We start from the raw sequence: 23,063 nt of genomic DNA on the forward strand, positions 1-23,063 counted from the left end.
AAGGTATCATGTGAAGATTCATGAGCTACTGAAACTAATAGTTTTGCCCACTTATGCATATCATTGGTATGTATAAAATTATGAGGTTTTGCTATATGATTGTTACTGAAATTTCTTGTACATTTGAGAATCTTTTCAGCCAATTGGGTGTTAGCCAACCAGTAATCAGCTCTCTTCCTCAGTTGCACAAATCCATACATTGGGTGTTTACTCAGCCACTGTGACTCAGCAAAGCCCACCAGGCATGTGATCACAATGACTTACCCAAACATGTCCCTGTGAGATTTGCTAAGTGTTTCCTAGACATGTGGACTGTGAATTTAAAATGAGGGATGGTGGCATTATGTCTTGGCTTTTCTCTTCTCCTACCTACACTAGAAGCAACAGGAAAATGGAGGGGGAAAAAAAGCTTCACCTGAGGAGACAGAAAACAAAAAGTCAGAAAACATTCAGGATTTAAGTCCAGGTTTAAGTGGGAAATCTGTGTGTTAGGAACTGCCCATCCAGTGGAGTGAGAATACTGTTGATCTAAATGCTGCCTAGTGTAATAAGGTTTAAGATTTAGATTATGCCTTTTTCTTCAATTTTCTTGGATAGCTATCGCTGAACTTTTTATACCTATCACATATAATCATTTAAGATCTTTTTCTGTAGTTGATAAATATATTTTATACTTTATCTAAAACAGTGTTTTGGCTGAAGTGCTTGGGAAACTTCAGCTCGATTTACAAAAGCTTGTGTATGTCCTCTCCAGTGTTCCCTATAAGCTGACGCTTGAGTGGCTGCTCAGGAGAGGTTCAAATTCTGCCCGGATGATTAACAGAGCACTCACAATGCCCATAGCTGGCAGCATGTGTGTCTATTGGTGGTGCACATCTGTACATGCCTTGGTGCACATAACAAAATGTATTCCACACATGGATGGGGAAAAAAAATAGAGGGTCTGTTGGTCCTCTCCATGTTGGGAAAGGGGTGGATTGGGATATAAACTTACATTGATCAGGCTTCTGAACCAGGACAAGATGATACCATTCTGGGATGTAAGACGGGAGAGTTAAAGGGGAACAGCAGCACCCTGTTTTCAGGTTGCATTCTGGGGATTCTGTCACAGGCTGGTCAAATGAAATGTTTCATTCCACATGACTCCATTTTTTTGGTTCATCATGAATGTCTCTGAATGATACTGGATAATCACGGAGTCAGTGAAAGAGCATGAGAATGACTTGATAGCCTTGCAGTGAGGACTTTTCACCTAAGCTGTGAAGTCCTTGCTCCAATGACTGTTTGTTTAGGGAGACCCATACCTAGAATATTCCATATCTTAATGGTTAGGTCCTTCTCCTGTAATGTGTGGATCTACATTCAAATAACTTTTCCATGTCAGGTGGAGGGGAGAATTGAACCTGGTCTTCTGTATCTCAAGTTATAAGGTTACCATTTCCTCTGGCCATTTGTGACTAGCCTAAAAATTATACATTTCAGTAATGTCAAAAACAAATGGTTCATTTTGACATTACCAAAACATTTCCTCTTTTTTGTTTGTTTGTTTGTTTGTTTTTTGGCTTGGTCAAAACTTCTCCTCATACTCCACTTGAATTCAAAAATAGTTTCAGATGAATTGAAACTGCATTTTTCAGCTAATAAATTAGCCCAAATATATTAGCCCAAAATGTCCATTTCTATTTATGATATCAGACACTTAAGCATTTAACGTTTCTTCCTCTTCTGATGTTTTAGTCCAGAACATGTTTCTTTACAGACACTTACACAATGAAGGGTGTTGCTGTGGGGTGAAATATAAACTTCATTAGAATTGTAAATTTCATTTTCATAAAGAAGGTCATAGAACTCAGACAATGGAAAATCATGTTGTTCTATATACCTGAAAATCGTATGGATGAAATATAAATATAGGGAGATTTTGAATTCCAGCAATAAAGCGCAACATGGTTCATAAAGGTAAATGTAATATACCAATGACAGATGAAGCCACCACTGTGACTAATGCCTGTGAATTTCCTGCTGTGACTTGTTTGCTAATAGGGATGTGAACAGGTGTCCTGGAGGCAGGGGCTGCTCTGGTGTCCCGGCTGGAGCAGCCCCTGCCTGCAAGACATTTTGGCTTGCCGCAGACAGAGGTGCCAGCCCCCACCGGTTAACTAGCTAACTGGTTAAACATTCACATCCCTAGTGAGGAACATTGGGTGGGATGCTCGGTGTGACAGTCTGAGAACAACTTGTCCTGTAGATAAACAGGGAACTGTAGTACAGGCAGTCCCCGAGTTACGCGGATCCGACTTATGTCGGATCCGCAGTTACAAACAGGGATTTTCTCGCCCCGGAGGACTGGAGCGGCGGGACGCCTGGTCCCGCCACACGCCTCCTCCGGGGCGAGAAAAGCTGCTCCCTGTCTCCCTTGTCTGCTGGGGAAGCCTGCAGACCAGGGAGACACTGAGCAAAGCGGCGGAGGACCCGGGCCGGACCCACGGCACTTCCAGCTGATCTGGAAGCGCCGCGGGTCCGACCCCGGGTTCTCCGACGCTTTGCTAAGCATCTCCCTTGTCTGCAGACCAGGGAGACGCTGAGCAAAGCCGCGGAGGACCCAGGCCGGACCGCAGCGCTGATCTGGAAGTGCCGCGGTCCGGCCCGGGTCCTCCACCGCTTTGCTCCGCGTCTCCCTGGTCTGCTGGGGGGAGACGCAGCTAGTGCCCCCACCCCCCAGCAGACCAGGGAGATGTGGAGCAAAGCCCGGGGCCTGTGGTAGAGCAGGTGGGGCGCTGCCGGTTGGTCCCGCAGCACCGCTCCTTGGCGCTACTGGACCAACCCGGCAGCACCCCAGCTGCTCTGCCCCAGGAGTCCTGATTCAGCCGCTGCTGATCAGTTTCAGCAGCGGCTGAATCAGGACGCCTGGGGCAGAGCAGCTGGGGTGCTGCTGGGTTGGTCCAGTAGCGCCGAAGAGCGACCGCTCTACTGGACCAACCCAGCAGCACCCGGGCTGCTCTGCCCCGGGCTTCTTGGAATCAGCTGCTGATCAGTTTCAGCAGCAGCTGACTTGGGGACGCCTGGGGTTCTTAAGTTGAATCTGTATGTAAGTCGGAACTTGTGTCCAGATTCAGCCGCTGTTGAAACTGATCAGTTTCAGCAGCAGCTGAATCTGGATGCCAGTTCCGACTTACATACAGATTCAACTTAAGAACAAACCTACAGTCCCTATCTTGTACGTAACCCGGGGACTGCCTGTACTCTGTATCACTGATACACCACATAAACACTATAATATATTAAAAAAGAAACATAAGCACATTGTGCATGTGGTACACAGAAAGACAACACAGCCTAAAAATCAAACCTCAAATTAAACAAATATCCCTGTTTTAGAGTGAGACAATGCTTGTTACATTTTTTCAGTAACTTTCCCTGGCTGTTTGTATTTTTCAGGTGCAGTGGTAAAAAGTTGCTTGTTTCTAACAGCGAAACAAAGAGTAACATTAAAGCAAAGAAAAGAAACCTGCAAGACTTGCTCTCTCTAGAAAGGGTATGACCATATACTGGCATAGCTGCCCAGCAAAGCTTCTCTAGGGAGATGCTGATTGTAGATTATACCAGCTTCCCGAAGGAAATAAATGATACTAGCAAAACCACTTTTCCAATATGAAAATGTCATAAGGAATCACATCCCAAACCATATTATTATACCAGCAAACATTTCCAGCATTGACCTGGCTTAAGGCAAGTGTATCTGTGCCTCTCTGCTTCACTGTGGTGTTTCTGCCAGCCCTCTCCTGCCAGACTTTCTGCTATAGATTTTACAGGATGGTGAGCACATCCTTACAGTATTGTCAGATGAAGCTTTCCTCTGCAGAGTGGACTTTTACAACTTGTTTTGCTCTTGAATAATTCAACCAACTGGTTCCTTAATAGGAAAAGTAAAAAGATTAGTCTATTGTTTATGATGCTTGTCTTCTTCTATAATAAGTAATGGATTGAGAGGTCTTTAGCTATTAATTTGTGGGCATAATGGACCTCAGTAGTAGACTAGTGGATTTACTAGGAGCCTTTATGCATGATAGGAAGTTTCCCTGTGTCTGCCCCAAGGCAAAAAGAAAAGAATAGGAGGCCCAATTCTGATCTTATTTACATTGGTTTTATAATGGATACTCATTGTCTTCACTGTAATTTGACTTACACTGGTGCCAGAAAGATCAGAATTGAGACCAGGGCTTTTAGACCTGGAAAATACAATTTAGTTTCCATAGAATCATCATAGAATACTAGAACGGGAAGGAACCTCAGAGGTCGGGTCCAGTCCCTTACCCCCATGGCAGAATCAAAAATAATCTAGACCATCCCTGACAGATATTTGTCTAACCTACTCTTAAAAATCAACAATGACAGATTCCACAGCCTCCCTAGGCAATCTATTCCAGTGCTTAACCACCCTGATGGTTAGGAAGTTTTTCTTGGTGCTAATTATCTACATGTGTAATGTTCTCTAGGTCAGATGATAGCAGTCGTCGTATACAGTGAAAATCCCTAGAGAAGCAAAAGGGTGTCAGTGGTGTAATACATAGTGGTAAAACAGCATCAGTAGTTATTCAGAATCTTCAAAGGAATTGGTCATGCAATGGAAGCAGCTTAGATTCATTTTCAATACCCCAGTTGTGCTCCCATTTAAATCAGTGTGAAACTTCCATAGATTTAAATGCGAGTGCAGCCGGTCTCCACATGTCTATTAATGAATGCAGAGTTATGCTAGAACTCATGGAAATTTTAGAAAGTCCATGTGACATCTCTCTGAATACCAAATGAATGTATTACATCAATGAAATGCAAATGAATCTATCACTTTAAAGATGTTATTTACTTCAGTGAATCTATTGGAGCAGCAGTAGTGCTAATGATGATTTTGACCCCAGTTCCGCAGCTCACTTAAGCATGTGCATAACTTTAAGCGCTTGAGTAGTCTTGTTCACTTTAAAGTTAAGCATAATGCTCCTTGAGAGCATTCTAATTTTGGAAAAAATGAAACATCTCAGTTTCCCCAGAAACCCTTATATTCCTCAGCAGAGAAAGCAGATGTAATCTCCTGCAAGCCACTTCGCTGCTGAGTCCTGCAATGAAGCCTTGGACTCCAGCAAAGAGAGAATTCTTCTCTTATACCCCTCTTATCATCTTTAATATGTATGGAAATCTTCCTAACTCAGTTGATGAGAGTTAATTGTTTATACATGAAATACAAGGTTAGTAATACTTGTCCTAGGTTCAGAGAAATTTGCTTGTTTATTGGACTCCTTTGCTGGGCAATTCTGTGTCCCAAACTGTGGACCTATTCTGTGCCTACATCCTCTTATCTAGAATTGGTCACAATGTGGAATCTTCCTTCTGCAGGAAAACCTGACTTTTGGCAGGGGTGGGTGGGAGGATTTAATGTAAGTTAAAACAATTTAGATAAAATCAGAACATTGATTTTAAATTTTGACTTTTGATATTTTATGTTCGTATGATTTGTGTTCTATTTATTTTTATAGTTTTTATTTGATTTACCTTTATATTTTATTGCATACTTTTAAACTGGGTTTCAATTATTTTAAAGATAAAATATAATATAAAATAATTGGTTGTTATTCAAAGTGATCATTTTTCATTGTTGTTCTAATTAACAGTTACTTTGGTAATAGCTTATTGGTATTGCAGTTGATAGTCTAATGGTATTTAGAAGTTAGTTACGGGGCATTGGTATTCAACTAGTCATTGGTAATCACTATTGAAATTAGAATGGATATTATAACTTGTAATTGATTTGGTACTCTGTAATTGTAGCAATTGGTATATTATGAAGATAAAATATAAAAGTATCTTAAGATAAGATGCAGATAAAATTTAAAATTTGGAATATAAAATAAAAACATCAAAATAAAAATTAATTTGAACAACCTTATTGAAACACATTTTGATATTGACGAGTTCTCATTTTATGGTGGAGGAATGTTCCATAGGAAATTGACTAGCTCTGCTGGTGACAATACAGGTTGTACCTCCCTTAACTAGAACTCTGTGATCTGGCAACATCCATGGTCCGGCAGGACTGCGGAAGTTCCTGGACTACAGAGTCCAGGTACAAGGAGGTTGGGCCGCAGAGCAGGAGTGTGTGGGGGGAGGAGTGGTATGACTCAGCCAGGAGCCGCCTGTCAAGGGAGGGGGGCACAGCAGGGAGCTCTGGCTCCTGCTGACAGGTGGTAGCGGGGGGGTCGACAGTGGCTGCAGAGTCCCAGCAGGCACAGAGTCCCGGTAGTCTCGGAAGCTGCGGCAGCCATGGGGCCCTGGCAAACCCACAGCCCCAGCAGCCATGTAGCTCCAGCCTGGGGAGCCATAGCTGGGCAGGCAGCAGCAGGGCTCAGTGTCCTAGCCAGGGGCAGTATGGGTCATGATGGGAGGGACCTCCCCTTGTTTGGCAAATCCCCTTGTTTGGGACCAATCAGGTCCTCTGGGTGCCAGAGAAAGGAGGTACAACCTGTGGTATGAAACGATTATCCAGTTTAAGATCCAGTCTCCTCCCCTCCCCCCAAAAAAAGGGTATTTCAGATACAGGTCTGATTCTTCAAAGCACTGAGAGCCTCCTGAGAAATGTTGGAGGAGTTCAGGTCCTTTAAGAATTCTGGCCATTTTTCTGTTTAAAAAAAATAAAATGATTTTGATGGAAGTATTTATAGTCTAGGGAACAGTGAACCTTTATATGATTTCACTGAATTCAGCGGAGATTTACCTACTCAGGATTGATCATCCTTACACCCAGTGGGCAACTCTAAGAGTTGGATTGTGCCTCTCTGAGGCACAAACCCTCCTTGAACTTCCTCTAAGGCAGCGCTTCCTCAACACAAATCACTGTATAAATGGAACAATCTGGCCAAAGTTAATTGGAAATAAGGAAGATACATTTTCCTATACACGGTAGATATATCACTGAAAAGCAGGCCCTGTATTTGAGAACTACAACTATTTTCACGCATATAATCCATTCCTCATGAAAGACTTCAGTATAGAATTTATAGGTCAACTGATTCTGTGGAAGATTAGCCTCAATATTCTGTAACAGAAGTCTCTAGGTACTTACAGCCCAGAATGTTTTTAATTCCTGATACAAGATTATGCCTGGCACAATGTTACCACTACAGGGTAAAATCTCCTCTCTTAGATTTGGTAGAATTAACCTTTGTAAGTAGAAAGACCTCTCACCCACTCCTGCTGAGAATAAGGTATGGTATTGTATATGTTGGGACTTAGTGGTCTGAAATGCTAATTAATGCAATCCTGATCTAAAACTCATTATGGGTTTTTTTCCCCTTTAAAATCATTCTCTTACTCTTGTACTATGCTGTGAGCATGATTTTGGGACATTTAGTCTACTCTAGTCTAAGTACAATATCTAAGATGCTTGAAGTGTATCCTGCCAAATATAATAGTGCTGATTCTGAATTTCTAAGTCTAATAGAAAACAGGGCCATTCCTTGTTTTTCTGCAGTTTAATGGACTGAGCAATGACTCGTCGTACGGTTGCACCTCATACCTCTATAATGGAACCAGGTTTGTAATTTCCATTTAGAAGAGTTTTTATAGTGGAAAAACTCAAGTTATAAAATACACTTCTGGCTGAATCTTGATTTATAGGTTTACAAAGAAATTTTTAAAAGAAAAATGCAGTTTAAACAAGCCTACTTTATTTTTTAGTCATTAGTTGGATGAGTAGTGGAAATATATTGCAACCTGTTTTAGTTAAGCTACTGTAATTACTAGTAAAGAAATGTTTAGTCAATGGATGAATAATTTGGATGAAAATGTTTAGGCTATGAAAGTATATTTTGCATTATATCTCCTGAAGTATTTATACCAAGCAGAGTTTTATATGGTATGGTATAAAATAGTTACAAAGCATATGCAGTATTTATTGCACTATACTTAGGGCTTATGGTGAGGTGCGTATTATGAAATCCTTCCAATAAGGATAAACTATCCTATACAGTAAAAATCTACTCTATCACAACAGTCTCATACACTAGACATTGGTGTACCAGATTGTTACAGCGATATTTTCTGTGTTATCACATGAGCATCGTTATTGGCTATCCTCACAGTCAATAGCATTTTAAACTAATCTACTACTGGGGCCAGTTGTGGGAGTAAAGTGCTACATAATGAGTGAAATCCTGCATTCATTGAAGGTAATGATAAAATTATCTTCATTGACTCCAGTGAGGCCAGATTTTCACCCACTATAAGGGTATTACATTTACATGTAATGAGCAGTAATTTCGAGTGATAACTCATCTTAAGGGATTTACTACAGCACCCAGATATTCACCTTCCTTTTGGGGGTACAAACCCAAATTTGTATGATGTTCACTCCCTTCCTTAATGTGAAGGAAGGTATACACATCTTATCTCCCCTCCCCCTGTTAGAAATTACATAATCTGAGTAATACCATACACCAAATATAAATTAATTAACTATGAAAAGTGGGATTTTAAGTGGTCAAAGAGGCAGCAGGCAGAGCACAGCTGACTGCTAAGAAAATAATACAAATCCAAGCTAGATATGCTAAAGAAACTAGTTACATGTAAGATCTCACCCTAAATGTGGTTCTAATAATCTTCACAGACCAGATACCTTTCCAGGCTGGGCCCAGCTCCTTCCTCCAGTTCAGTCTTAGCTGTGTCTCACAGTCATCTTGGATGGGATAGCTATGGAGAACTGACAATCTGCATTACCTCACTCCTCACCCTTAAATAGGATTTGCATAAAGCAAGCGTCCTTTGTTTCCTAGTTTGATTTTCCTCCTTCCCTCCACCCTCCACCCCCAGCTTCTCATGGAAAAGTACAGAATTGAAGATGGCTTCCAGGATGGTCACATGACTCTGTAGGGTCCCTGTAGCCATTCTTCACAAGCTGACTCACATTCACAGAAGGTTAAGTTCTTTTACAGTTCATTGTCTTTTGCTGTTGGGCTTTTTCTCCTTTGTACCAAAAGGCCAGGTAGTTGGCTTCACCCAGCATGAATGCATTGGTAATATAAATCTAAAACCCACACTCCTAATACCAGAAACAGAAGTGATGCATGCATAGAAACAGGATAATTATATTCAGTAAATCATAACATTTTCTATGATATGGTACATGAACCATCTTGCACAAAGCATACCTCAGTTATGACATTCATATCAGAAGCATATTTTCATAAAGCACAGAGCATGCTATATCACAGGGTGTTGTGATAAAAAACTGACTACCTTAGCCATGAAACAATAACAAGGACACAGGAATTAGGTGAAGAGCTCACACCCTTTTTCTTGATGCTTGTGACCAAGATCAGTGTACTCCAGTGTAGCCATGATGGGTTGGAGGACCACTCCAGTCCAACAGGCTGTAATGCCTCTCCCCCCGCCTGACCCCATTTAATCAGTTAAGCTTAACATTTAACCAGTTAACTAATTTTAACGAGATTTTACATCCCTAACAGCTATTTTGGAATAGATCCCCACGTGAGCACAGAATCTTTGGAAAATGGCAGTTGGGCTCCTAGCTGGCTTGAGAACATTTTTCGTGGAGTGGATCAAAAGCAGAACCATTTCTAAATGGATCAGTGTCACTTCATCATCACTACTCACCAAGTGGGAAAAGGCCACAAGCTCCAGTGCAGTTCGTAGGTTGTGATAGTGGCTCTGGTGTGCTATGTACTGCCACTTTCCTCTGAACCTCCTGCATTGGGCTCACTAGCAGCCGTCCTTATTACCCCTGCATAGGAGAAGCATATTTCACGTTCAGTAAATGACTGTGAAGCGTCACCATTTCATAATATTTTCTTTCTTCCTTCAGGTTACAAGACCCTTTTGAAAGGAATTTCAGGGAAGTTCAGCAGTGGCGAACTTGTTGCAATTATGGGTCCTTCTGGGGCTGGGAAATCAACGCTCATGAATATCTTGGCAGGATACAGGTGAGTATAAAGGATCATGGTGATAATCGTGTCTGTCCTCTTCTGAAAAAGCAGAAGGACTCTGTAATGGTCGCTTGCTCTCAAGTGGGTGACGGGGGCGGGGGGGGGGGGACCTCTCTGATTCACTCTAGACACACCGTAACCAATAGTCTATGTGGACATTGTGATCCTCTGAGCAGGTCAGAACATCTTTATCTACAGCCTCCAGGCTGGAGCAGACAGCAAACACAACCTGGAGCCTCTCAGCCTTGTGGCTGGGGCTAGTCAAAGCCTGGCAAAGGCCTTCCTTCCAACCAAGGGGAAGTAGGTCAGCACTCTAGGGGTGGGGTTGACAGCAGGGGGAAGAGCGATGTTAGCTGACCCTACTCGACTGGGTCCCAACCCAGGATCCCTAAGAGCGGTGTATGGTTCCACCACTGGCTCAGCAGAGATCCTACCAAAACATATTGATTCTCTCTTTGTAAGTGTTGGAGTACTTTCTGCCACTGTCTGGGTGTAGGACTCTACTCCAAAGGTCTTTTGTCTCCTCAGGGTGCTTGGCAGCTTGTAGTTCCCACAGGTTTTCGGGGCATTCATCTGGCAGCAATCCCAGCAGCTCCTTAGGTTCTGTCTGTTTACTGCATGGGGCAGTTCTTTTTAGTGCTTAGCTTAGGCTCTGGTGTTGCTCTGGGCTCCCTGAAAGAGATGTCTGCTCCCTCTGGCAGTACAGCCCCAACTCTGCTTCAGAGCTCTCCTTTTATACTTTGTCTCACCTCAGGACATTTGAGGATGGGGCAGATTCAGGTCCACCAACCAGAGGGAGTGTGGTGGTCCTTCAGTCTCTAGATCAGAGGGAGGGCATTCCAACTCACTGACAGACACTCAGCTCACCCAGTCAGTCATTGTAGAAAATAAGTGCTTCACAAATATTGAATTATGCTATCACCACTGTTACATTCCTATATTCTATACAGCAGACTAATATGTAGGAAAGCAGTTGAGTCCTTATAATTCCAAAAAATGAGAAATGGCTGTTCACAAGCCATCAGACAAATTTGGCTGAAGGTTTTATCTGTGGAGTATTAAGTTAGGTTTTATAAACACAATATTTTTCCATCAAAATGTTCAGGATGTAAGAATAATTTTTGATTAAACTACAATATGTGAAACAACTGGGAAGTTTTCCCACCTCTGCCCCATTGCTTGACATAGTTGCTTTCTGCTACTGTCACCAAATCACAAAAGGAGGGGCAGAGACACACCCCACAAACAGCCTTTCAAGAAATGACAGACCATTTCTGAAAACATCCCTCTTGGCAGCACGTTTTTTGCATAAGTTTGAATTAATTGTTTTGCCAGGGTGTGAAATTTCTTCTGAAACAATACACACAGGACATGTGCACTTCCTTTCATCTGTCTATTTTGGTCTGAGAAATCGCCTAAAAAGAGGCTAAAAAAGCCCAGTGTGCCTTGTCTCTAAGGCCACGTCTGCACTTGCCACGCTGGAGATTGATCTTCTGGCATTCAATTTAGTGGCCCTAGTAAAGACCCACTAAATCGAAGGCTGATGGCACCACCAGTCTATGTTGGTATGCCTTGATTCTCGAGGAGTAAGGGAGGTCGATGGGAGCGTTTGCTCCCATTGATCACCCGCTGTGAAGATGGTGCCAAGTTTGCCTTAAGGTAGGTTGACTCCAGCTATGTTATTTACATATAGAATGGCGTACCTTAAGCCAACCTTCTGGGTCTAGTATAGACCTGGCCTGAGATGTGTAGTAAAATAGTATAAAGGTTACTCTCTCTCTAACTCACTTGTTTTGTTTCATTTCAGAGAGACTGGGATGAAAGGAGTAATCCTCATTAACGGGCAGCCTCGTGACCTACGCTCTTTTCGCAAAGTGTCCTGTTACATCATGCAGGACGACATGCTGCTCCCTCATCTTACTGTCCAAGAAGCTATGATGGTGAACTTTGTTTCTGGTTCTGGCTGGTTTGGGGCCTGGGACTACAGAGAGGCTCTCTTCTTCCATGAGTACACATTTTTACTCCTGGCTCTGGTTCCAGGTGTTAGACTGGAATTCAATTGAGTCCCCATGGCTTTGTTGCTGTTTTAAGGTCACAATTAGGACTCAGAAGAAAATTCATGAGCCTGTGTTTATTTGCTCCTCAGAGAAATAAAATACCATGAAAACCTAGCATCTGGATAGTATTAGCAATAGGTTGGTTCCAGAGGTTGGTTCCAGAGAAGGGCAACTAGATTGTGGCCACTTTCTCACTCATGAGTCCTCCCAGTGTCAAGCAGTATCCTATTACTTGTTCTGTATTCCAGTAGCTGCTAAAGCAGGCCTGGGCAAAACAGAGTTGGTGGACCAGACCCGGCCTGCCAAGCCACCAGATCCGGCCTGCAGATGCAGCAGGGAGCCTCAGGCTGATTCCCTGCTTGCCCCACCCCCTCCTGCACACCACTCAGAAAAGCAGCTGTTTGGCCATTTATGTTTCACAGCTGGGGTAGGGAAGAGGCTTCATGTGCTATTCCTGCCCCTAGCACAATTCCATTAGTCCGTTTCTGGCCAATGGGAGCTTCCTGTCTGAAGAACAGGCAGCGTACAAAGTACCACTCTCCCCTCCCCTTTGACTCTTATTCACAGACACACATGGCCCCAAACATGTTGGGCTGCTGGCCGGGAGTCACCTAGGTAAACCACCTGGTCAGAGCCTGCCTCCCCTCCAACACTCTGCCCCCTACTCCACATAACCCAAACCCTCTGTTCCTCTCCTGAACCCATATGCCCTCCCAGATCCTGCACCCCAATCCACTCCTCTAGGTCACAACCCAAACCCCTGCACCCCCTCCTGTGTCCCCGTCCTCTGCCCTAGATCACAATCCCCTCCTGCCTTAGGTCACAACCCAAACCCCTTCACCCCCTCCTGTATTCCAGTCCCATGCCATAACTGCCTCCTTCACCCAAATTCCCTCCCAGACCGCGCACACCCTCCTGAATCCCAATCTTTACCCCAAGCTCCCTTTCACACTCAGCCTCCATCCCAGACTCTGTGCAGCCTCCATTAATATCATGTAAGAGTGCAGCCCTTGACCACTTTCCAAAATCTTGGAGTAGCCCCCCCCCCCATCAAAATTATTGCCCACCCCGTGCTAACGACTGGAACCGGAAATGTGGGTTACGGCTAGCTTTTCCAGACCAAGCGAGTCTCTGTGAGAGCCCTGGGTGAATCTCTTTCCTGGCCATATGGGCAAGTGACTAGTTTAATCTCCTTGTCAGTTTTCCATGATCTAACCAGCTGTTTCCATACTGGCAGATTGCTGCTGTATGCCAGGGCTCCCGGCTGCCACCCTGTCTTGGGTCCAGGAGCCCTCATATATAGCCTTTTCCCTTCTATCTTGATGTGGGCTCCATGTGAAGAAGCCCAGACCTTAAAGTTGATTAAAATCCTCTTCACTCTTGACATAGTGCCCGTTTATTGAGAGCTGTTGTCTGGAACCTGCTGCTGTTCCATGTGTTGAGACAATCCGCTCAATAGTTTTGTCATAGCTGCCCAACCCTCAATGTAGAGAGTCACTAATTCATGGATAGTAATAGAGATGTACCCGTGTTAGTCTGGTCTTGCTGAAACAAAAGACAGGACTATGCAGCACTTTAAAGACTAACAAGATGGTTTATAAGGTGATGAGCTTTCATGGGCCAGACCCACTTCCTCAGATCAAATTCATGGATGTTATCATTTGGTAAAGGAAAAGTGGCTTTAATCAATCCTTTAAGACCACAAGGAACCATGATGATCACCTAGACTTGCCTATGCTTTATCTGTTTACTTTCCAGAGTTGTAATTTTTATAACACAGATTTCTGGAAGGGGTCTACTCTGTGAGAGAGCATTCCTGTTTCATTTTATTTGAGCAGTACATAGAAATCAAAGACCAATTGGGTAATATTTTTTCCCAAGTATCTGGCTAAATTACAGCTGCATTAAGAGCCTCTTTGGTAAGTTGGACCAAGATCATAGACTTTGTCTAAATTAACCTCTCAAGGTACTGTCAAAAAATTAATTATTTAACAGTTTAATTGTTACCTCTTAGGACAGCTGATGGCCTCTATCTGAGCACCTTACAATCACTAATGAATTTATCTATAACATTTCCAAGAGATAAAGGAGAATTGGTATCATGACTTTACAGACGGGGAACCAAAGCAGAGAGAAACTTAAAGACATAACAAAACATGTCTGACTTATCTAGTGTCACACAGGAAGTGTGTGGCTAAGCTAGAAATTGAACTTCCTAAATCCCACTCCGTTTTATTGTCAGCTAGACTATCCTTTCTCTCTGATATGATAGAACATCTCTAGTGAGCACTGAGTTTTGTTGGTATCTTGAGTGGTCCCTTAGACAGCATGTATATGCCTACACTGTACTCATGATTAGAACTTCATAACTAACACTGCACTTACTAAGCGTCTGTTTTCTAAATTCTGCCTCATGTTAGAATAAATTGTTCAGTTCTTTGAGAGACTGCTCATGTCCATTTCACATTAGGTGTGTGTGCCTACCACATGCACTGATGCCAGAAGTTTTTCCCTCAGCAATACTCACAGGGTCATGGCTCTGGCGACCCCTGGAGTGGCACCTCCATGGTGTGAGAGGCATGCATGGAATGCAAGTACTTTCTCATCACTCCCTGATAGCCTGGGGAACGGAAAGAAAAGCAAGCCATGTCCCAGCACTCACGGCTTCTGCCCCCCCACCCTCCCAAAACTCTGCCCTGGTCATCAGTACAGTGGTGCAGGCCTGCTCAGGCATGCAGCCTCCAGCAAGGGCACAGAGGCAAGCCATTGGTCTCTCCAAGACCTTGGCACCACTCCTGGGGCTTTTCCAGAGAATGAGATAATTGGTCATCTTCTCGTTGGCACAGGTCCCTTTCATGGCAGTTCTTGCGGTCTCAGCATTCATCAGACCAACGGTCTTGCTCAAGCTCTGAGGCCTATTCAAGGTCCTGGCGCGCGTGGATGATGTGAGATCTAGATCGCTGCGTTCCTGTTACTGACACGCCTTTTCCCAACCAGCTTTGTGGTCCCATGACAGAGGTGCCTCATGTTCAGAGAGAACCTAATGGGCCCACAGGACTTACAGCTATGCCAAAGGAAGTCACGGGCCCTCCCATTCCTGGTTGCCGGCCAGTGCACACATGACTTTGCAAGCTAGGACAGAGCATGAGTCCCTGCCGCTGGGCCAGGCACAGAGTCCCATGGTGCCATCCCAGCCTGCAGCACCGCATCCCCCTAGCATGGCTGCAGGGACAGTGACCTGGTACTTGTGGAACCCAAGCTGGGTTTAACCAACCATCCCAGGCTGCCCAATCGGTTTCAGAGGTGTCTAAAAGACCTTCAGCCATGGTGTCCAGCCCTCTAAGCAGGTGCAAGCTCTAGGGGAAAGGACACCCCTCCCAGGAGCTCCTCAAGAGGGTTGCTTCTAGCCTACAGCTACTGGCATAGGATCTCAAGGAGCCAGTGGATACCTTCTTTGACATGCTCAGCGCCTCTGCCTTAGTTGCGCTGCCATTACATGAAGGGGTTCTAAAGGTCACTGATGTCCCCTGGCAAACCCTCTCATCCTTGACACTTCCTGACACACATCTCAGTTCAGGAGATCTGTAGAGCCACACCACGCTCCTCGGTCTGCACGTTTACATCTGACTACGTCATCGCTCAGCAGGCCAGAGGCAACGCTGGGTTCAGCAGAGCTGTGTGGCCAAGAACTCCTACCCGCCTCCATGGGTACTGTTTGGAGTCGCCTATTGTGGAATGGACACGAGCGAGCACTCGATGAAGAAAAGACAGTTACCTGTTTTGTAGCTGATGTTCCTCAAGATGTGTTGCTCGTGTCCATTCCACGACCTGTCTTCTTACCGCACTGTTGGAGTTTTCTGGCAAGAAATAACTGAGGGTGGCGGGTGAACGTGACAGTCCTTATACCGTGCCATGAAAGCACCAATCCAGGGCTTGCCAGAGTCACTCCCCTATGAATATTCCTGAGGGAAAAACTTCTGGTATTGGTGCATGTGGCGAGCACACACTCCTAATATGGAAAGGACACAAGCCACACATCTCAAAGAACATCAGTTACAAAAGAGGTAACTGTCTTTGGTAGTGTCTTTGTGTGTTTTAGGCCAGGTCAATGCTAGAGACTTAAATCAGTATAACTGAGCAATGTAGTTATACTGACCTAGCGCCTGGTGTAGACAATGCTAAGACAGCAGGAGAGCTTCTCCTATTGCCATAACTACTTCCTCTCATGGAGGTGGATTAATTACTCCAACTAGAGAAGCTCTTCTTCTGCAACAGCACAACTGCATTGTGGTGCAGTATTTTAAATGCAGACCTGCCCTGAGTCTTATAGTGGCTGTTCCCAAAATGTCATGTTGCTGATCATTTTCAGTTTAACTTGCATCGTATTGTGTGTTTATGTAATAGGTGTCTGCTCATCTGAAACTTCAAGAAAAGGATGAAGGCAGAAAGGAGATGGTATGTATATTGCTCTTTGAACTAAGGTATTCCTTTGGGTACAAGTGCTGCTTCATGATGATGTCTGAGTGAAATGCATCTTGCTTGAGCATGTATCTAAAATCGAATTGCAAGTCATGTGCAAGAACAGGGTAAATTACAATAACAAAGTTGACAGCTGTTATTGTGTGGGCGGGATAATAAAATCTCTACATATCTAGTGCTCAGCATGGTAGTTGTGAAGGTTGATTAGGTAAACATGATTTATTCAAACGTATTTCAGTTTCTGTGGAGCTTTTTAATGTGCGCTTTGTGGCTCTGATTTTTGGACCTGCATTCCTCTCTTGCACATGCCCATACTAAGTCCCAGTGCATGACTAGTTCTGTTGCTGTGTGTGTGTGTGTGTGTGTGTGTGTGTGTGTGTGTGTGTGTGTGTGTGTGTGTGTGTGTGTGTGTGTGTGTGTGTGTGTGTGTGTGTGTGTGTGTGTGTGTGTGTGTGTGTGTGTGTGTGTGTGTGTGTGTGTGCCCAAACATTGTCAATAACTCTTACAACTCTGGCAGACAGTTGCAAGAATAAGTCAGGTACTGCACACACATAAGAGCTTGAGTCGGGCAGAGTGTATTTTTCAATCATGTTAATTCAGTTGATTTTACACAATTAAAACACACCATGAAAGGTGTAGTGAATACATTAGCTTGCTGCTATGTGACCCAGTGAGGAGACTAAGATTATAATCCAGTTGATATGGCTTCTGACATGTTAGCCTGCATCTTTATGGGACTTCTCATGTGTGTTAAACTAATTCATTTGAAGTAACAGAAATGGAAAATGCACCTTTTTTAATCTGGCAAGCCAGAGCCCTGGAAAAGGTGGGCCTGTGTTCCTAAGCAGACTGGCTGCTCAAGTGCTTATCCGCTGTGTGGGTGGGATTACAGAAGCACTCCCATGTATGTGATAAAAGACCTATTCATTGCTGCATAGATGTTTTAATACAGATTGATTGGGGAGGGAAGGATGACAACTCAAGCTAAAATTAAATCACAGCACTGGTGATAGCAGAGATAGTTCAGGTTGCTGAGATTTATGAGGCAAAATATTAAGTCAAGTTTTTGTTTTGTTTATTGCTAAAGTAAGGGTTTTTTTGTTAGGTGGGGTTATTTTTGTACGTTTAAAACTATGTTTTTGTCTAGCACAAAATGAAAATAACAAGTAAGAGACTTTTCTGTGTGTCTTAATATAGGAAGTGTTAGTGTGATTATGGGCAATTTTGGGGCTAATGGGACTTGCATAACAACACATTCCTGTAATTAAGCTGGTGACTTCATGTCAAGAGAACTGGGTTCTATTCCTGGCTCTGGTACTGATTTCCTGTATTACTTTGAACAAGTCTGTGACTCAGTTATCCCAGCTGTAAGGTGTAAAACAGTAATACTTCCCAGTCCTTGCAAAATGCTCTGGAGTCTTTGTGTGAGAGAAGCAATAGAAGTTTAAAGTATTATTTCAGTGTTGTATGTGTCACTTTATGGAATAAAACTTATAGGGTTTCCTGAACAAAAACACTCACTGAAGTCAGTGGGAACTGGAAGAACTGGACCCTTTTATTATTGCTACTGCTAAGAACCCACAGGTGTAGAATGAGGATCTCCATCAGCTTCTGCTTCCTCATAACCACCAGGGGCCCAGGTAGGGTTGCTGTGAAGCAGAACTGCAAGGCTAAGCCCGTCTGGAAATTCTCCTCCAAGAGGCATGAGTGACAGTTCTCCTTGACTGGCTGACACTCCCCATATAAACGAGGAAGCCACTTCTGGGAGTTGTCTAAACAATGCAGACCTCTGGTGTGCTTTTGCCTTAGATCCCCTTCCCCGTCCTTCCTCCTGCCGCAACTCATCTTGATTCCCTGCTCTCAACCTAGGCTCTGCTCCTGAGCTTAGCCTTGATGTATTGTCTCTGGTATAAGACCACTGCAGACCCTGTGAAAGATCCTGGCCTGACTTAAACCCCAGTTCATGCTCCCAATTTTGTAATGGACTCTGATTGTGTGGTTTTGACCTGTCCTAGTGCTGATTTGACGTCTGACCTTTGACCCAATAGGAGCTGCTCATTCTGGGCCCATAGCCACCCATGACCCAGCCCTAACACTACCATTATTACTTAAATACAGGGCAGCTTTGTCCCAAACAGATTGCTCTACCTAAACGTAAATAACTAAAACCTTACATTTGTTAAATGAATGAACAAACACCATTGGCTGTACAGTTATGGGACCAGATCCACAGGTGATGTAAATCACTCGCTTTCATGGAGTTATGTTGACCATACACCAAGTGAGGCTCTGGCTCATTATCTTTTACATTAAACAGTAGCTTGCTAAGGCAGGCCGCAGGCATCTTTAGCCAATGTAGTCCAGCTCTTGCACGGTGAGTGGTGCATGTTTTACGCAGCTGGATAGAGTTAGCATATTGTATAAAATCCATTGAAAAAAATACCAGTGGAGAAGAGGTATCAACAATCTGCTCTTTCATAGAAAGCTAAAGGTCTTGACACTGAGGCTGTTTTGTGTCATTTTGGCCACAGAAAGGGCTCTTTAAGGCCCTTTTACTATGCTAGAGCAATGTGAAGTAGCTTTAGTGTGCCTGAGAATCAGGTCCTAGAGTATGTGAACAGCTTGGAGTCAATCCTCGAGTCCTGTCGCGCTTTTTACTACATCCTTTCTTGTTATAGCCAATGGGGAGATCTGTCTGAGTCAGGATTCAGAAAAGCTGAGTAAAGTTTTCAAAATTAGGTGTTTTTAATAGCTAGACTAGATTAAAATAATAATAATAAAAGTTCTGAGTTAACTAGCCACTTCATCTGCCATCTCTGAAGTATGTGTAAATGGAAAATGTCACCAGTTCTAGTGTGGATGCTCTGACATTTTTGCTGCATTTTCTTTGTGTGAGTTCAAGATGTGGGGCATCCAAGATTTTTCGGGGGTACTGTCACTTTTTATTTAACAGAGGAAGGGCCAGATTTTAATTTCCATTAACCTGGTGTAAGCGCAAGATGGTCCTCAGCAGTCCCCAGATTCATGCACAGAGGGGATTTTCCATTTAAACATCTCACCTAATCTGCATGGAAATGGCAAAGGGGAGGGAGGATTAGCCACCTGTGGAGCACAATCCTCCTTACTGGGACCCACTAAGTTTGCTTGGTGGTGCAGATTTCCTCACAGGGAGAAGGGGTCAGGGTTAATGAGTGAGGATGGAGATGGTGGCTTGTGGTATAGCAGCAGAGGGACATATATGAGAAGATATATGGAGCAAGTAATTAAGGAAATCATCTGTAAACACTTGGAAAGTGGCAAGGTGGTAGGGAACAGCCAGCATGGATTTGTAAAGAACAAATCATGTCAAACCAATCTGATAGCTTTCATTAATAGGATAACGAGTCTTGTGGATAAGGGAGAAGCGGTGGATGTGGTATACCTAGACTTTAGTAAGGCGTTTGATACGGTCTCACATGATATTCTTATCAATAAACTAGGGAAATACAACTTAGATGGGGCTATTATAAGGTGGGTGCATAACTGGCTGGATAACCGTACTCAGAGAGTATTTATTAATGGTTCACTATCCTGCTGGAAAAGCATAACAAGTGGGGTTCCGCAGGGGTCTGTTTTGGGACCGGCTCTGTTCAATATCTTCATCAACGATTTAGATATTGGTATAGAAAGTACGCTTATTAAGTTTGCAGATGATATGAAGCTGGGAGGGATTGTAACTAATCTGGAGGATAGGGTCATAATTCAAAATGACCTGGACAAATTGGAGAAATGGTCTGAGATAAATAGGATGAAGTTTAATAAAGACAAATGCGAAGTACTCTACTTAGGAAGGAACAATCAGTTTCACACATACAGAATGGGAAGCTATGGTCTGGGAGGGAGTATGGCAGAAAGGGATCTAGAGGTTATAGTGGACCACAAGTTAAATGAGTCAGCAGTGTGATGCTGTGGCAAAGAAAGCAAACATGATTCTGGGATGTATTAACAGGTGTATTGTGAGCAAGACACGAGAAGTCATTCTTCCGCTCTACTCTGCGCTGGTTAGGCCTCAATTGGAGTATTGTGTCCAGTTCTGGGCACCGCATTTCAAGAAAGACGTGGAAAAATTGGAGAGGGTCCAGAGAAGAGCAACGAGAATGATTAAAGGTCTAGAGAACATGACCTATGAGGGAAGGCTGAAGGAATTGGGTTTGTTTAGTTTAGAAAAGAGAAGATTGAGGGGGGACATGATAGCAGTTTTCAGATATCTAAAAGGGTGTCATAAGGAGGAGGGAGAAAACTTGTTCATATTGGCCTCTGAGGATAGAACAAGAAGCAATGAGCTTAAACTGCAGCAAAGGAGGTTTAGGTTGGACATTAGGAAAAAGTTCCTAACTGTCAGGGTGGTCAAACACTGGAATAAATTGCCCAGGGAGGTTGTGGAATCCCCATCTCTGGAGATATTTAAGAGTAGGTTAAATAAATGTCTACCAGGGATGGTCTAGACAGTATTTGTTCCTGCCATGAGGGCAGGGGACTGGACTTGACCCCTCGAGGTCCCTTCCAGTCCTAATATTCTATGATTCTATATCCTCTTCCTTCCAGCCCCACAGGGATTAGACAGGAAAGGGAGTGCAGTTTAGAGCTGTATGCCCTTTTCTGTGGTATATTGGGACACTTGTTGGATTACTCTGAACCACGCTACGTGGGTGCATGGAGTAAAGTCAGGTGCACTGGGCCTCTCAGGGATGGCTCACTTGATTTTACACAGATCTCTGGGGATCTACCACCATTGGTGGATGTTCCATGGTCTATTCTGACTCAATGACTTGAGAGAAATTCTGCTCGAGAACCTCAGAGGTTTCCTCTCACTCTGCCTCTTGTTATAGCATTAGCTGTGGCTGTGCTGCTCATAGATGAGACAGCAAAATCCTTTCTGGCCCCTTTTGTGGTCACGTTATACCCTTCCTGAAGCATTCAGAGATTGTAATATATTTCCATTGCCTTTGGTTCTGACCTAAGTGTGAATGCCATAGGGACCCCTAAAGCTATGTGAAACCCTTTGAAACACAATAGGGCATGAAGTTGTCACAGATGCTGGCGTATGTTCCTTTCTGAAGTTTTGTATCCATCCTCTGAGTGAGTGTCTCAGAGAATCTGCATAAAACATGAGGGGTTCTTTAGAGACAGAGAGAGAGTCATAGGAATATATGTTTTTACTGGATGCCTTGATTCACTCAGTAGGATTCCTTTATTAGCTAAACAAGATGCTTCCCAGATTTCAAATTAAAAATATTTTATTTAAAAAGCACCTATGTCTCAGCAGTGATAACTGTGCTCCTTGTATTCATGCAAAAAATCTTGTTAACATACTCACACCTCAGGGGATGTGAGATGAGAAATTTAGAGCAAATCTCAAACAAGCCAATGTGCTTGTTCAGATTCCTAATGTAGTTTACATACAGTCCCTTCCCTAAGGAGACGTCTGTAACTTGTACATTTGTAGCACATGAGCGGAGGCATGGGATCCTATTATTGTATACGTAATATACTTACATGCTGCCATTTAAATGTTTCATACTAATTATAATAAAATAATTAGCTTCTATCATCAAGTTTTCAGTTTTTGGTTAGTTTGATTTAGTGTGAATATTGTTGCTTGTTTAAAATAGTGATTGGAAGAAGTGGGAAATGATAGCTGTAACCTTTCCCTCTATCCCCTCACTTTGCTTCTGTGATCTCAACCCTTTCCACACTGTAATTTAGGCTGTGTCTACATTGGCACCCCTTTCCGGAAAAGGGATGCTAATGAGACCAGTCAGAATTGCAATTGCCGCGGGGGATTTAAATATCCCCCGCGGCATTTGCACGAACATGACTGCCGCTTTTTCCGGCTCGGGGTTTTGCCGGAGAAAAGCGCCAGTCTAGACGGGATCTTGCGGAAAATACGCCCTTTTCCAGAAGATCCCTTATTCCTACTTTCAAGGAATAAGGGATCTTCCGGAAAAGGGCTTATTTTCCGCAAGATCCCATCTAGACTGGCGCTTTTCTCCGGCAAAACCCCGAGCCGGAAAAAAGCGGCAGCCATGTTCGTGCAAATGCCGCGGGGGATATTTAAATCCCCCGCGGCATTTGCAATTCCGACTGGTCTCATTAGCATCCCTTTTCCGGAAAGGGGTGCCAATGTAGACACAGCCTAATACTATATGAAAACAGAATAAAGACACCCCCACCCACCCTTTTTTTTTTTTTTTTTTTTTTTTTTACATGCTGGGTGCCAGTGGTCCTAATGGTTTATCGTCAACAATATTATTTTTCTGTAGAATTTTGCATTACTTTTTAAGTGTTTCATTATTCTCATAGCACCTAATCCAGAAAGATGAGCACTTGCATTTTCCAGTGAAGTGAGTGAGAATCAACACAGTGGCAGTTGCAGGGCCTCAGCACCTTTCAAAATCAGGCCCTTATATACTTGCCACCATGTTAAACTTCTCTTCCTGCACGTCACTGTGGTGTCAATGTCATAGCCTAGTAACTGTGCTCCTTTGGGGATCACAAA

The 23,063-nt window shown here is 43.5% G+C and overlaps 1 protein-coding gene across 3 annotated transcripts in view; it reads left to right on the forward strand.

Moving 5' to 3' along the window:
* The window catches only part of ABCG1 (ATP binding cassette subfamily G member 1), an 88,777-nt gene that overhangs the window by 48,797 nt on the left and 16,917 nt on the right, over positions 1-23,063 (forward strand). For all 3 annotated transcript variants that reach the window (XM_075912224.1, XM_006126120.3, XM_006126121.4), the window contains exons 3-5: positions 9,869-9,986; positions 11,797-11,929; positions 16,451-16,501. In XM_075912224.1, the coding sequence (XP_075768339.1) occupies positions 9,869-9,986; positions 11,797-11,929; positions 16,451-16,501 (302 nt within the window). The remainder of the gene's footprint in view (positions 1-9,868; positions 9,987-11,796; positions 11,930-16,450; positions 16,502-23,063) is intronic.

This window comes from Pelodiscus sinensis, chromosome 1, assembly GCF_049634645.1.
Source record: "Pelodiscus sinensis isolate JC-2024 chromosome 1, ASM4963464v1, whole genome shotgun sequence".
NCBI classification, from domain to species: Eukaryota; Metazoa; Chordata; order Testudines; family Trionychidae; genus Pelodiscus; species Pelodiscus sinensis.